Source organism: Bos mutus, chromosome 6 (assembly GCF_027580195.1).
Source record: "Bos mutus isolate GX-2022 chromosome 6, NWIPB_WYAK_1.1, whole genome shotgun sequence".
Classification (NCBI taxonomy): Eukaryota; Metazoa; Chordata; class Mammalia; order Artiodactyla; family Bovidae; genus Bos; species Bos mutus.
In genome coordinates, this window is record NC_091622.1 from 86300560 (window position 1) to 86313558 (window position 12999).

A 12999-nucleotide genomic window follows, 5' to 3' on the forward strand; every position below is an offset into this window, starting at 1 on the left:
AGTTTGCTTGTTTGCTATAGTACAGTTTATGAAATGGAGTGAACATCTTTTCTGTGCCCAGAGGAGTTGTCATATTCCTAAGTCTGGATCAGCTTCCAACATTTTATCCTTTGTGCTTTCCATGTCAGGAAATGTGTATGAGAGTTCCTTAAACGTGAAGGTTTTTTTGGCCAGTATCGCTTCCTCTGGGACATTATTATCATTTTGTTACAACCACTTGCCTTACTGTTTAAGTTAATGAGTTTGCTTTCACTAAGTTCCCCTGACTGTACATCTGGAGTTTCTCAAATGGGGAACGGCAGCATTATCTACATTCCCATAATCAGTTAGGTCTTAACTCCATTTGTATTTGACGTAGGTTGCACTTCCAGCATTAGTACTTTTTGTTTCTGGGCTGTACTTCCATCTTTGTTGGCCAACTCCCTCTTTTGATTATTCATGTCATATGCATTTATCATTGCAAGAAAAGGAGGCCGCACCACTATGCACTTTGCTGTCTGTGCATAACAAATGTGTAATGACCCGTCACCGGCAGACTTTGAAAGGGGCGCTATGATTGGTCATGATCATGATGCACGTATGTTATTTACATGGTAGCTGATGGACTGAAGAGCTGGCAGTGAACTTTGTATTTTATGCAATTACTCATAGTTAATATACCACACAACTGAAACTTAAGCTGTGGTGCTGGGCTACTGGTGTTATTTAACTCAACTGTAGCAGCTGAAATTCACACTCATTAGAACCATGCAAAATGAGGGCTGCCTCGTTTCCAGACTATCTTATGGATACCTGTGTATTTTTTCTTTAGCAAAGTGGGTTGCTTTATACATGTGATTGTGTAGTTTTATTTTTTCAATTAATATTATATGATATGCATGTCAAAAAACAATAATCTCATCTTTATGTTTTATGATGACATAGTATTTGATTGAATGGGCTTAACCAATGGTTTGTTTAATCAATCCTCCTTTTTGGATGTTTAGGCTTTTTCAATTTTTCTCAATTATAAAATATGCTACAGTGGTCACCTCTGTAGATAAGATGTTGCGATAGCAACTGTTATTTATTTGAAATGAACATCTTTCCAGGGGTGGAATTCCTGGCTCACAGGATAGATATACTTTGAAAACATTTCCATATTTTTTTCAAATTTCCCTTCAGAAAGATGTTTCTGTTTGGACTCCTACCAGTGATGTAAATTGAAAGATGCTGGTGCATATGTCCTAAACCCTTGCCCACATTGAGAGTGTCAGTCTTTGAAGTTTTTGCCATTTTTATATGCGAAACATGTATTTTGTTTTCATAATTAGTTTTGATTACTAGGTAGGTTGAATATTTTTCATGAGTTTGTATTAAATGTATTTTGACCTATGGAATTTTATTCTGCCTAGTATTATAGCAGTTTTCAGATGGTAGGAATTTTTTTTTGTTTTATTAGGTTGAGAGCATATATTACTACAAAGCTCTACCAGATGAATAAATCTGTGTACTTGGACCACAGTCACATGTATATACCATTCTTTGGGGATTATAAGGAGTATCCATGGGCTTTATCTTATAACCATCAGTTTCCAAAAGCTTTCCTTTTTTTTTTTTCCTTTTATTTTAAAGAAAGAGAAAACAGCCCACATCTAGGAGGAGATTCTAGTTAATTTTTCATTACATGACTTTTAGGAGATGGGGTCAGAAGGAGCTAGTAGGGCATTCAATTATGTGCTCAAGCAAGTTGGAAGGTTTTTTCCCCTTCTGGTGTACAATATTTTACTTGGGCTTGTTTTTCAAGTGCACTGAAGTGTGACTAAACATTTTTGGGTACTGCCATTATGTAAAGAAGAGGCTCCGTCTTGTTAAATATTCCTTCATCAACTTTGCAGTTAGGCAGTTACGGGCAGTAAGGAGCTTGCAAGGGCATGCATGGGCTTTGGGCATTGGGCACAGGGAGGGTTGCTGGGAGGCGGGGGCCTGGGGGAAACTTAGGATTGGGGTGCTCTTTTGCCCCCTCCCACTGCTGTAGAGAAAATGATTGGCTCCAGCTGGTTTCTGTCTCAGACTTTTGGATGGGTCATCAGTGGAGAAAGAGAGAAGCTCACGTGGTCGGACCTCAGCTCATCTGAGGGCTAAAGGTTCTCCATCAGTCGGGACGTGGAATTGGAGCTCTGTCCTTCTGGAGCGTGGTGGAGAGCTGAGACACGGTTCAGAACCAAAGGAGTAGAGAAGGCCTTGGATTCCTTTTGTCTTTAGGTTGGGGACGAGGGAGGCTTGGCGAGGAAGATGTCCACTGAAAATGTGGAAGGGAAGCCCAGCAGCTCTGGGGACAGAGGAAGACCTCGGAGCTACACTTTGCTCAGGGTTGTCCAGCCGATGTTTAACCGCAGTATTTTCACTTCTGCAGTCTCTCCTGCAGCAGAACGCATCCGATTCATCTTGGGCGAGGAGGATGACAGCCCAGCACCCCCTCAGCTCTTCACGGAACTGGATGAGCTGCTGGCCGTGGATGGGCAAGAGATGGAGTGGAAGGAGACGGCGAGGTGAGGCATGGCTGAGTGTGCAGGACTGAGCCAGGGAAACAAGGACGGGGCAAGATCCTTGTCTGGGAGCCCCTTTCTCTAACCTGAGCACTTTGAATGACCGATGAGCCTGAGGTTGGCTGGTTAAAGATTAAAAGGATACCTTTTCTTCTCTTTGACATTGACGTGGATGCAGGACACCCTTTGTTTCACTGCTGGGGTCATTGGTCTGCATTTTAACCTTTATAAGATATTAGAAGTAAATCGCCATTTATAGGTATTTAACAATAAAATATTTTAAAGAGAGAAAGTCAAGCACCTAAAATGATGGCCTGGAGATATATGCCCATGGTCTCCACATGCCATTATTCCAAGTGAAAACTTGTCATCTTTTAAAGATAGAGTGAAAACAAGTAGAAGGTTCACTTGAATTGGGCGTAGTAGGGACCCGAGTTTAATTTCAGACCCTTGTCACCTGCCAGCTCATAACATTCATCATCATATATAAATATACATACAATATATATGTGCAACTTAAGATATACAATATATAAATATAATATATATGTTAAAATACGTTGTATTTATATTATATAGTTTATTTATAAATATATATCATGTTATATCAGATATATCATTGTATCATGGACATTTACCTACATACATGTATATATGCAGAAATGCTATACAAATTGTTAAGCACTGCACAAATATCTAAAGTTTCATTAATCTCACAACAGAACTTTTCTTTCTTTCTACATGTAGATTTAGTTATATACACCACATTAAATCATCTATGACATATAAAATCATTTAATACAAAGATGTTGATATAGTGGCAGTTATTGGTCTGTTGTCATCACCCTATGGAGGTTCAGTGTATTTGACTTTCAGCAACAAAATAATATTAACATATCCCTTTTATAGGCTGTAATTTAATTCACATCAATTAAATTCAGCCAGTATGTTTTTAATGACTCTAACCTGGGTCTCCTACATTGCAGGCAGATTCTTTACCACCTGAGCCACCAGGGAAGCCAAACAACATGCCTTTTATAGGCTGTAATTTATTTCAAATCAATTAAATTCAGCCAGTACGTTTTGACGATACAGTACATGTTGGGCACTGTTTTAGGTACTGGGAATACAGAAGTGCACAATAACTCACTTCTGCCCCTCCATCTCAAATGCTCCCTCTTGAAGCTCTTCATTCTTTGCTCTCTTGGGGGCCTCTTTCCAGTTGTTGTCTCTTTTCCCCCTCTCTTTGCACCAGTCACCTGGATATTAAAAGTTTTTCATAAAGTATGCTTTTAGTTGATAAAACATTCTCCCGAAGAAGTCTGTCAAACTGAAAACTTGTACCAGTATCTCTATTTCATTCTTTATTTTTCTTCTTTCTAACAGAAAAGATCAGAGTGAGAATTATACTGGTGCAGCATTAATTAAGTGTTGGGGAGATTTTGATTTAGTTTTGACTTTGCTGCTAACTAGCATGTCATATAATCATGTAGTTTTCCTGAGCTTGTGTTTTTTATGTTGTCAAATGAGAGTCATATTGGGTTGCATTGTTTCTAATATCATTGTATTTTATAGCTCTAAAATTCCATCCCTCTTTGTATATTGGTGTCATCAGCTGCAACTAGAGAAGTTCCATTGATTCTTAACTTTCATCTTAAAATTCTGTGCGAGTACCTATATAGACTAGAATTCAGGTACAGCATTCTGTTTTTAATTTCAGCCAAATGCAGACTGTACTTTATTTTATGTGACCCCTGGTCCCAGAATGTGAAGGGATCACAGCTCATTGTATCAGTAGTTCAAAATTGAATGAGATGGACACAAAATTTTCATTTAAGATTTTTAAAGGTTAAGATGGTCATGAATAATTTACCATCTTTAAAAGCTGGCTGTTTCCTTGGGAACAACATATATGTCTGTTTGGTAATGTCATGGGTTCCTGAGAGAGTGTACTGCTGGAGAAAAAGTGTGGTGGGTGTACACCATGTCATGAAGGAAACTGTCCAGAAAGAAACATACGACAATAGTCTACTTTCTATAACTTCTCCTATATAGGACTTGCCACAATTACTATTAATTAATTAATCATATATGTGATATTCTTTTTTTCATTTTGTCTACCTCATTATACTCATTCACCTGAAGGGAGAGATTATGATTATGATTAGTTGAGAACTGATTGCCTTAGAATCTACTGTTCTAAATATAATAATTTCTTAAAATTATTGTGTGATTGAAGTTGGAGGTCTGTGATAACCCATTTCTTTCTGACTGATGTATAGCTCAGTGTACCCAGGCATCCAGCCCAAGGTACCCAGCGCACCACTGACAAAGCCCGAAGAGGACCTTTGTTTGATGTTTCAAACTAATTCATCAACACACTGATGCCATCTGTGTATAGTTCTCTAGCCCAGACTTCTTGGCTTGTTTGATTGAAAACAAATATTTGGGTGGGTAGTTGGCATCTCAAAGGGCTTCCCAGGAGGCACTAGTGGTAAAGAACCTGCCTACCAAGTCAGGAGATATATGAACCACATTCTTATATCGATCCCAGGATTGGGATAGATCCCAGGATTGGGAAGATCCTCTGGGGGAGGGCATGGCAACCTACTCCAGTATTCTTGCCTGGAGAATCCCCAGGGACAGAGGAGCCTGGTGGGCTATAGTCCATAGGGTCACATAGAGTCAGACACAACTGAAGTGACTTAGCATGCATGCAGGCATCTCAAAGTAAAATGTCAGAAACTGAGCTTCTGATCTTCCCACATCAGACCTGCTCTTCCTACAAGGTTCCCCACCACAGTGAACAACTCCATTTTTTTAGTTTTTCAAGCCAGAAAGATTGGAGTCTTTTTGACACCTGTCTTTCTCTGCATCCCTTACTTGATGCACTGGCAAAGCCTATCTAGTTTACCCTCAACGTTATTCAGATATTCAGAATCTCACCATTATCTTGCATTCAGTGCTGCCACAACCCTGGTCTAATCCACCATTCTTTTTCTAGATGACTGCAAATGCTTCGTAATTAGTCCATCTCCCTGAACCTGCCCTTACTTCCCTCATGAGCTCTGCACAATGATCTCTTGACCTCATCTCCTTCTTCTCCTCCTGGTTAGCTCTGCTCTAGCCTCACTGGCTTGGTCATGCTCCTGTGTCAGGGCCTTTGCCTTGTGCTTCCCTTTGGCTGAAATGCTCTCCCTGTGTACCCAGTGTCATCTCTGTGGCCCATTTCCTCACCTCCTTCAGGTCTCTATTCAACCATGACCTCCTCAGTGGAAAAAAGCAACTTTCCCCAAACTTTCCTATCCCTCATCCTTTATTCTGTTTGTCTTTAGTACTTATCAACGTTTGGCATGTTAACATATCGTCTCTCTCCAATAAAAGTAAAGCTCCATGAGGGCAGGAACTTGGGGTTGTTTTGGTCACCACTATATTCCTAGTGTTTTCAGCTACCTGTGACACAGCCCATAGTTGAAAATTGCGTGTTTATAGAATGAACGAATAGAGAAATAGAGCCTTGAGTCTTAGCTTACTGCTCCACCTAAATTCTGTTGGGAAGTTTGGAGATGGTTGCATCTCCAGAAGTGATTCAGATTGTCAGTGGGTTTTACTTCCTGCAACATGACTCTGCTTCTGAATATTTTGATAGTAATTTATGACGGCCATTTATGATGTCCAGTTTCCAGGCACGATGGGGCTTTTCTTCCCCACAAAAATCTCTAAAACCTACCAGACTAATAAAAGTTTAAGACTTAAAAGGGACTCATTTTGCATATTAAAATGCAGCATGAATTTTTTTTTGGCTAACATTAAACAGGAATTCTTTGCTTTTTGTGAAAACTCCAATTAAAGGGACTATTTTATTGGATAAAACTACACGGAGCTGGAGAGAGGTCTCTCGATCTCTCCAGCTCCGTGTAGTTTCCACCGTGAGTCCACACCCCATAGAACACAATAACACCCTCTTTAGTATTTTCCCTTTTAATGTTTTATACTTTTTTCAGTTGACCAATGATTTCATTTGACCAAGAATATCCTACATGGAGTCTCAACATTACTGCAGTTTTAGTCCTACTTCAGGAAGTTCAGGTTAGCTCTGTGTCTTAAAAAATAAGGAAAATGCTTCCACTGGTAAGAAAAATATCCCCTTTTAAGTCTCACAAAGCACAGTAGTCATGTAAAACTATAAACAAGGGAAGTCTTTATTTATATGACGTTTGAAGTATAGCCAACCCTACCACCCTCTTTTTTCGCACATCTTTTCCCTGATTTTTTCTTTCCTGAAAGTAAAAACTTTGAATTTTCGCTGGCTTTCCCAAAGGTAGAATGATCAGACCTGAGAAATATATATCATCAGTGGAATACAGAGAATATTATTTTTCAAAAGAGTATCCTTAGTGTTAGGTCATTAGAATACTGACATTCAGAGACTTCCTGGTGGCCCAGTAGTTTAGACTGCATGCTTCAACTGCAGGAGGTGCAGGTTTAGAGAACCCTGGTCAGAGAACTAAAATTCCCTGAGTGCGCATGGTATGGCAAAAAGTCAAAAAACCAAAACTTTAATACTGACTTTCAGTGAGGTAGCAGTAGTTCTAATGGAACATTTGGCACTAGTGAATGATCCTGTGCTTCTCATTAAGAATTTCTAGGTGACTGTTGTTGTTCAGTTCCTAAGTTATGTCCAACTCTTTGCAACCCAGTGGACTGCAGCACACCAGACTCCTCTGTCCTTCACCATCTCCTGAAGCTCACTCAAATTCATGTCCATTGAGTGGGGGATGCTATCTAACCATCTCACCCTCTACTGCCCCCTTCTCCTTTTGCTTTCTATCTTTGCCAGCATCAGGGTCTTTTCCAATGAGCTGGCTTTTCACATCAGGTGGCCAAAATATTGGTGCTTGAGCAACAGTCCTTCCAATGAACATTCAGGACTGATTTCCTTTAGAATTGACTGGTTTGATCTCCTTGCAGTCCAAGGGACTCTCAAGAGTCTTCTCCAACACCACAATTTGAAACCATCAATTCTTCGGCGCTCAGTCTTCTTTATGATCCAACTCTCACATCCATACATGACTACTGGAAAAACCATAGCTTTGACTATATGAACTTTTGTCAGCAAAGTGATGTCTCCACTTTAATACGCTGCCTAGGTTTGTCATAGCTTTCCTTCTAGGTGACTAGGCATCAGCTAATTGATTCATGAAGCAAACTGGTAAAAGAATAAGTCATGATCCAGTTTTGGTGATGGCCTTAAGCCAGAAAGGCTATCACAACCCTCCATGACTCCAAACTCTTTATTTCTGTGAGTCAGTGATGTTTGCCAACGTGGCTTTTGGCTTTCAGTTTTCCCTCAGTAAATATTCAGATGGGCCGTGTTGGAATTCATCACTGTTCTAAGAATCTGTGTTAAAGATCACTTCCCCAGTGAGACTCAAATTCTACTGCCAAACCTGTGTAAAAAAGAAAGACATCACGAGTTTCAATAAACCCAACAAGCCAACAAAGGGAAAGGGCACTGATGTTTCAGTTCTAGTGGGCCACATGGAGGAACAGTTTTTGCTTGGCCAGGTGACCCTGCCTCCCTTTGGGGAACCTGACCCGGGTTCTGGGCCTGGCCATCAAACATAGCCACATGCCCGTACCCTGGGGTTTTGCAGAGGGACCCTAATCTACACTGACTCCACTATTTCTTCTCTACTATGTTACTCTGGAAAATTCCATTTGAGACCAGGTTTATTTTTTCTGTAAGAAAAAGGAATTTAATCATCTATGTAATTATATGTGGTTACTACACTGTTTTGCAATAACTTTCACAGTTGATCTACAAATTTAAGAATTCTCCTTAAAAACATCGTTTATCCCAGATATGCACTAGCATTGGCATATTTTATGTGCAATGAGGCATTTATTAGTTAACAAGAAATTTATTATTGTTTTAATAGCTTTATATAGTTGGATTATATTCTAGGGCAAAGGTCATGTCTATTTTCCACTGTAAAACTGGCATGATTTTAAGTTAGAGGTCTTCTCTTTTCTTAATTATATTTAATCACATGATTGGAAAGTTGCAAAATGTTCAGTGTTTCCCGTGGGCCTTCTATTTCTTCAACAAACTAGTGAAATACTGTTTGGTTGGCAGTCACTCAAAGTGTGTTAAACTGCAATGTACTTTATCATTATTCTTCTAAGACCTTGGAAAAAATAAACTTCACCTAATAAACTCTTTCTTAAAGGTTATAACAGTTTTGTGATTGCCAGCATTTAAAAAGCCAACTTCTGAAATTAATTTTTCTATAACATGTCAAATAACTAAGACAAAAGGATAAGTAGGGAACGTATTGCAAATATATGGTTATTCATAGTTATTATGAAGGGTAGATAGTAGCTTTTAGTACATTTTACAGTAAAAATGTCTGGTCTTTAGAACTGTAATTACATGGTTCTAAAGCACCTTTACAAATTCACTGACACATGAAGAGGCTGAACTTCGGTACCTTTGCCTTAGCCTTTTCTTTAATGGGTTCTGATTTGAACTGAGTCATTTTCAGTTTTTTCTCAAATTTGTCCTTGATATGTGAGGAAGATAGACATAGCATGTATAGTTTCTGGAATGAAACTACCTGCAGTCTGTTTAAATGGGCAAACCATTACTTTATGCGTGCATGTTTGAGGTACAGTTTCTTGAACAATTCAAGCAGTGTATTTTTAAAAATTCATTCATTCATTAGTTGGCTGCATTGGGTCTTAGTTGCGGTACACGGAATCTTTCATTGTGGCACACAGAGTCTCTAGTTGTGCTCAGTAGTTGTGGTATGTGGGTTTAGTTGCCCCTCAGCATGTGGAATCTTAGTTCCCAGACCAGGGATTAAACCTGTGTTCCCTTCATGGCAAGGCAGATTCTTAACCACTGGACCACCAGGGAAGTCCCTCAGGCAATGTATTTTAAAGGAATTTAATAGTCATTATCCCAGAATTACCTTGTGCTATTTGCTATACTGTGACATGACATCATCACAACATATAATATTTACTGAACTCAAAGTGAAATAGATACTTAAACTGAACTTTGAGACAATACTTGTCTTTCATAGATTTTAAGGAACTGGCTAGTTTTGAGACTTTACATTCCCATTTCATTATGGTTAAATCTTGACCAAATCTTAACTGGTATAATTCAGGAGGTTGAATAATACTATTTTCTAAATCCAAGCTAGTTGGGATTATTTCTAAATATGCTTTTGAAACTCTTTCAAAGTCGTATTTAAGATGAACTATGGAGAGTAATTGGTCACAAAAGAATGCAATGGTTTTACTCCTTTTTTTAAAAAGAAGATTTTGTCAAACTTATATTGTTTGGACAATTGAAGATTATGGCAGGAAGAGCTCTTGTCATATACTGTACGTAAGTGAGGCTTAGTTTTCTTTTACAAAATGCATTTGGCTATAAGGACTTACGGCAACTGATAGAAGAGCAAGTGGTCATCATTCAGGAGAGATAAGAGGGAAGTAAAGGCTGAATATACAGAACACTCCCATTTACTGACTTTCTAGCTGGCCCTTGTTATTCATCTTGGACTTAAATTCTGTGACCAAAGATTCTATCCCTCAGATAATAAGAATACTCTTAGAAATAAAAGCAAGACCACTACTACCATCTTTATGGATAACATAATTATATGCAATTCTGACTAGGTTTCATATACAATGGAATCTTCTAGACTCTCATCTTGAGTGATAAATTATAACATCAAATGGAAATATGATTCACATACTTGTCACCAATCAACATGTTAGAGATTCTGTAAGTCTGAAAAGGTAATATGCCTGAAGTTAGCCAGTGTAATGTACTCTATAAAATGATTACTTTCAAAATAACCCAATTACCTTTTATCCTCTGGGCAAATCCATAGAATTCTATAAGAATGTGATGTGAAGTTGTCATTTTTCTCTCATTTCCATCTACTTCTGTGGTTCTAATACCAACAAAGGTGAAGAACTGTTAATTAACACACACTTGCACACGCACACACACAGAATATTAAAGATCTTTCTTTCAGAATGTTTCAAAGCTACTTTTGTAGAATAAACAAGGTCTAGTTCTGAAGTTTTAGAGCTTTTTGGTGTTGGTTTTTTAATGTGAGGGAAAACATGTGAAAACCTCCACTCCTTACACTTTGGGGGATACAGGGGGAAGGAGGAGGGTCTTAGGGTGGAGGGTGAGGTTTGGGATAAGGTTGGCATTGAAGTGTGAGAATTTCCTGGGTGGGAGAGGAAAGAGGGAATTTAGAATATAGCTAATATACTCATGAATCACATGAGTGTTGGGCTTGATTAGAATTCTGAGTTTTCCTTGACATTGTGGCTGATCTGTTGATCTATTTTCACTCATGATTCTAATAATGTGTTCTTTTATTCCCCTTGGGAGTGGTGAGCAGTCTATAAATAATACCTTATGTAGAGCTTCCTCTCATCTCTGCCCTTTGTTCTCATCTTCAGTGAGTTGGATGAGTGTTTAGCTTTTCCTAGGAAAACATTTTTCAATCATTAAACTTTTGGGTGAAGAGTGTAGGAAACGAATTTTTAATCCCTTCTTTATCTTGTCCAATATCTTTCAGAGTTTTGAAGTGATAGAAAGCAACGTTTTCTCTGGTCATGATAAACAGCAAAATCATGATGTTTTCCTGTTTCCCTTTACCAGTGTAGGAAGAGTCAATATATATAATAGGTGGGATATAAAGACTGTCAAATGTGTTTTGCTCTCATTTCCATTAAACTTTTTGCATTCCTATATATTGCTAAGTTATCAAAATGTCTATAAATCTTGGAAAGAAGAAACTATAAAATAGGGTTATTTGTTCCATTACTAGGGTTAATAAGAGATCTGTTACTATCAGAGTAGATGCATTGTTTACTGAGCTTGTATATTTTTAAACACATGTGGAGCTAAGCTCAAGGGGTAAAAGCTTCTATTAGCATCTTGATGAGAAGGGAACTTGTGTTAACCTAGAGAGAGTTACTAATGTAAGATACAGCAACACATGCTGGCCCTCTTTAAGCATGAAAGGGGAATGTTATATTTGTCTAACCATTTTACACACCATATTTTTAAATATTTACAATAAATTTTGGTTCATTACTGATTATTTCACCTTGTATAAACTTGCCTTGTGAAGTTACAACAGAATTCTCACAATAGTGATTATTTTTACATACTGTAGGCTCCACCCACATGGAGAATTTGAAATGCATATTTTTCCTACATTATTTAAAAAAAATTTGTTCAGTAATCATTCTTAAAGATTTCATGGTTACATGTAGATAGATATAAAACCAAGGATACATTGTTTTTTTTTCTTTCTCTCTAACACCAGGGAGAGGAGCAGGCTGGTGAGTCTGTTTGGTGTATTTATAAAGGTAATTCAGTTAATGATAGAATAAGCTTTTAAGACTCCGCAAAAGGAGACATTTTGAAAGTGCTGGTGGGGGTGGAACTGGAGAGGTTGGTGTTGCTATTTCCAGAGGTGATGAGAACACTTTTAATTGCTCTTCACTTGAATCTCATGTTTCTAGGTGGATTAAGTTTGAAGAAAAAGTGGAACAGGGTGGAGAGAGATGGAGCAAACCCCACGTGGCCACCTTGTCCCTTCACAGCTTATTTGAGCTGAGGACGTGTATGGAGAAAGGATCCATCATGCTAGACAGGGAAGCTTCTTCTCTCCCACAGTTGGTGGGTAAGTATGTTGTCTTAAGTTCTTAGCATTTTTTCTGCTCTATCTGCCTGTCTATGAATCTTTCTCAATGCAGATGACTTCTAGTGTAAGCAGAGCTGAATATTCTGTAGCATTTAATCTCTGTCTCCTTTTAATTTTTATTGTTATTTTAAAAATATCTGCCTATTTATTTTTGGCTGCATCAGGTCTTAGTTGTAGTACTTGTGATCTTCATTGAAGCACATGGGATCTTTCATCGAGGTGCGCAGGCTTCTCTCTAGTTGCAGATTACGGGTTTTTAGTTGAAGTGCCTGGGTTTAGTAATTTTAGCAAGTGGGCTTAGTTGCCCTGTGACATGTAGGATCTTAGTTCCCCAAACAAGAATCCAACCTGCATCCCCTGCACTGGAAGGCATATCCTTAACCACTGGACCACCAGGGAAGTTCCTCTTTCTCTTAAGGTTTATTGCAGAAAATTTGGAAAATACAGACAAATACTGAGAACAAAATTTTAAAAAATCATCCATTGTACTTCCATCTGAACATAGCTGTTGTTAATATTTTGGCATATTTCCATCCAGTTTTATTTCTAAGTCCTCTCTCTTATGCTTTTCACTTTTATGTTATTTTTAAAATGATAATTGGTACCATGTTTGCATGGACAGATTTGCATTCCTTCAGATATTAGCATAGATTGAGGTTTTTAGATAGAACTCTCCCCCCATGTCCTTTGCTATAGTGGACTGGAAGTCGGCACACTAG

At 38.3% G+C, this 12999-nt stretch overlaps 1 protein-coding gene across 6 annotated transcripts in view; it reads left to right on the forward strand.

Moving 5' to 3' along the window:
- Nucleotides 1-12999, forward strand: part of SLC4A4 (solute carrier family 4 member 4) — a 362219-nt gene that overhangs the window by 149812 nt on the left and 199408 nt on the right. For all 6 annotated transcript variants that reach the window (XM_070372496.1, XM_070372497.1, XM_070372498.1 and 3 more), the window contains 2 exons: nucleotides 2396-2531; nucleotides 12099-12259. In XM_070372496.1, the coding sequence (XP_070228597.1) occupies nucleotides 2396-2531; nucleotides 12099-12259 (297 nt within the window). The remainder of the gene's footprint in view (nucleotides 1-2395; nucleotides 2532-12098; nucleotides 12260-12999) is intronic.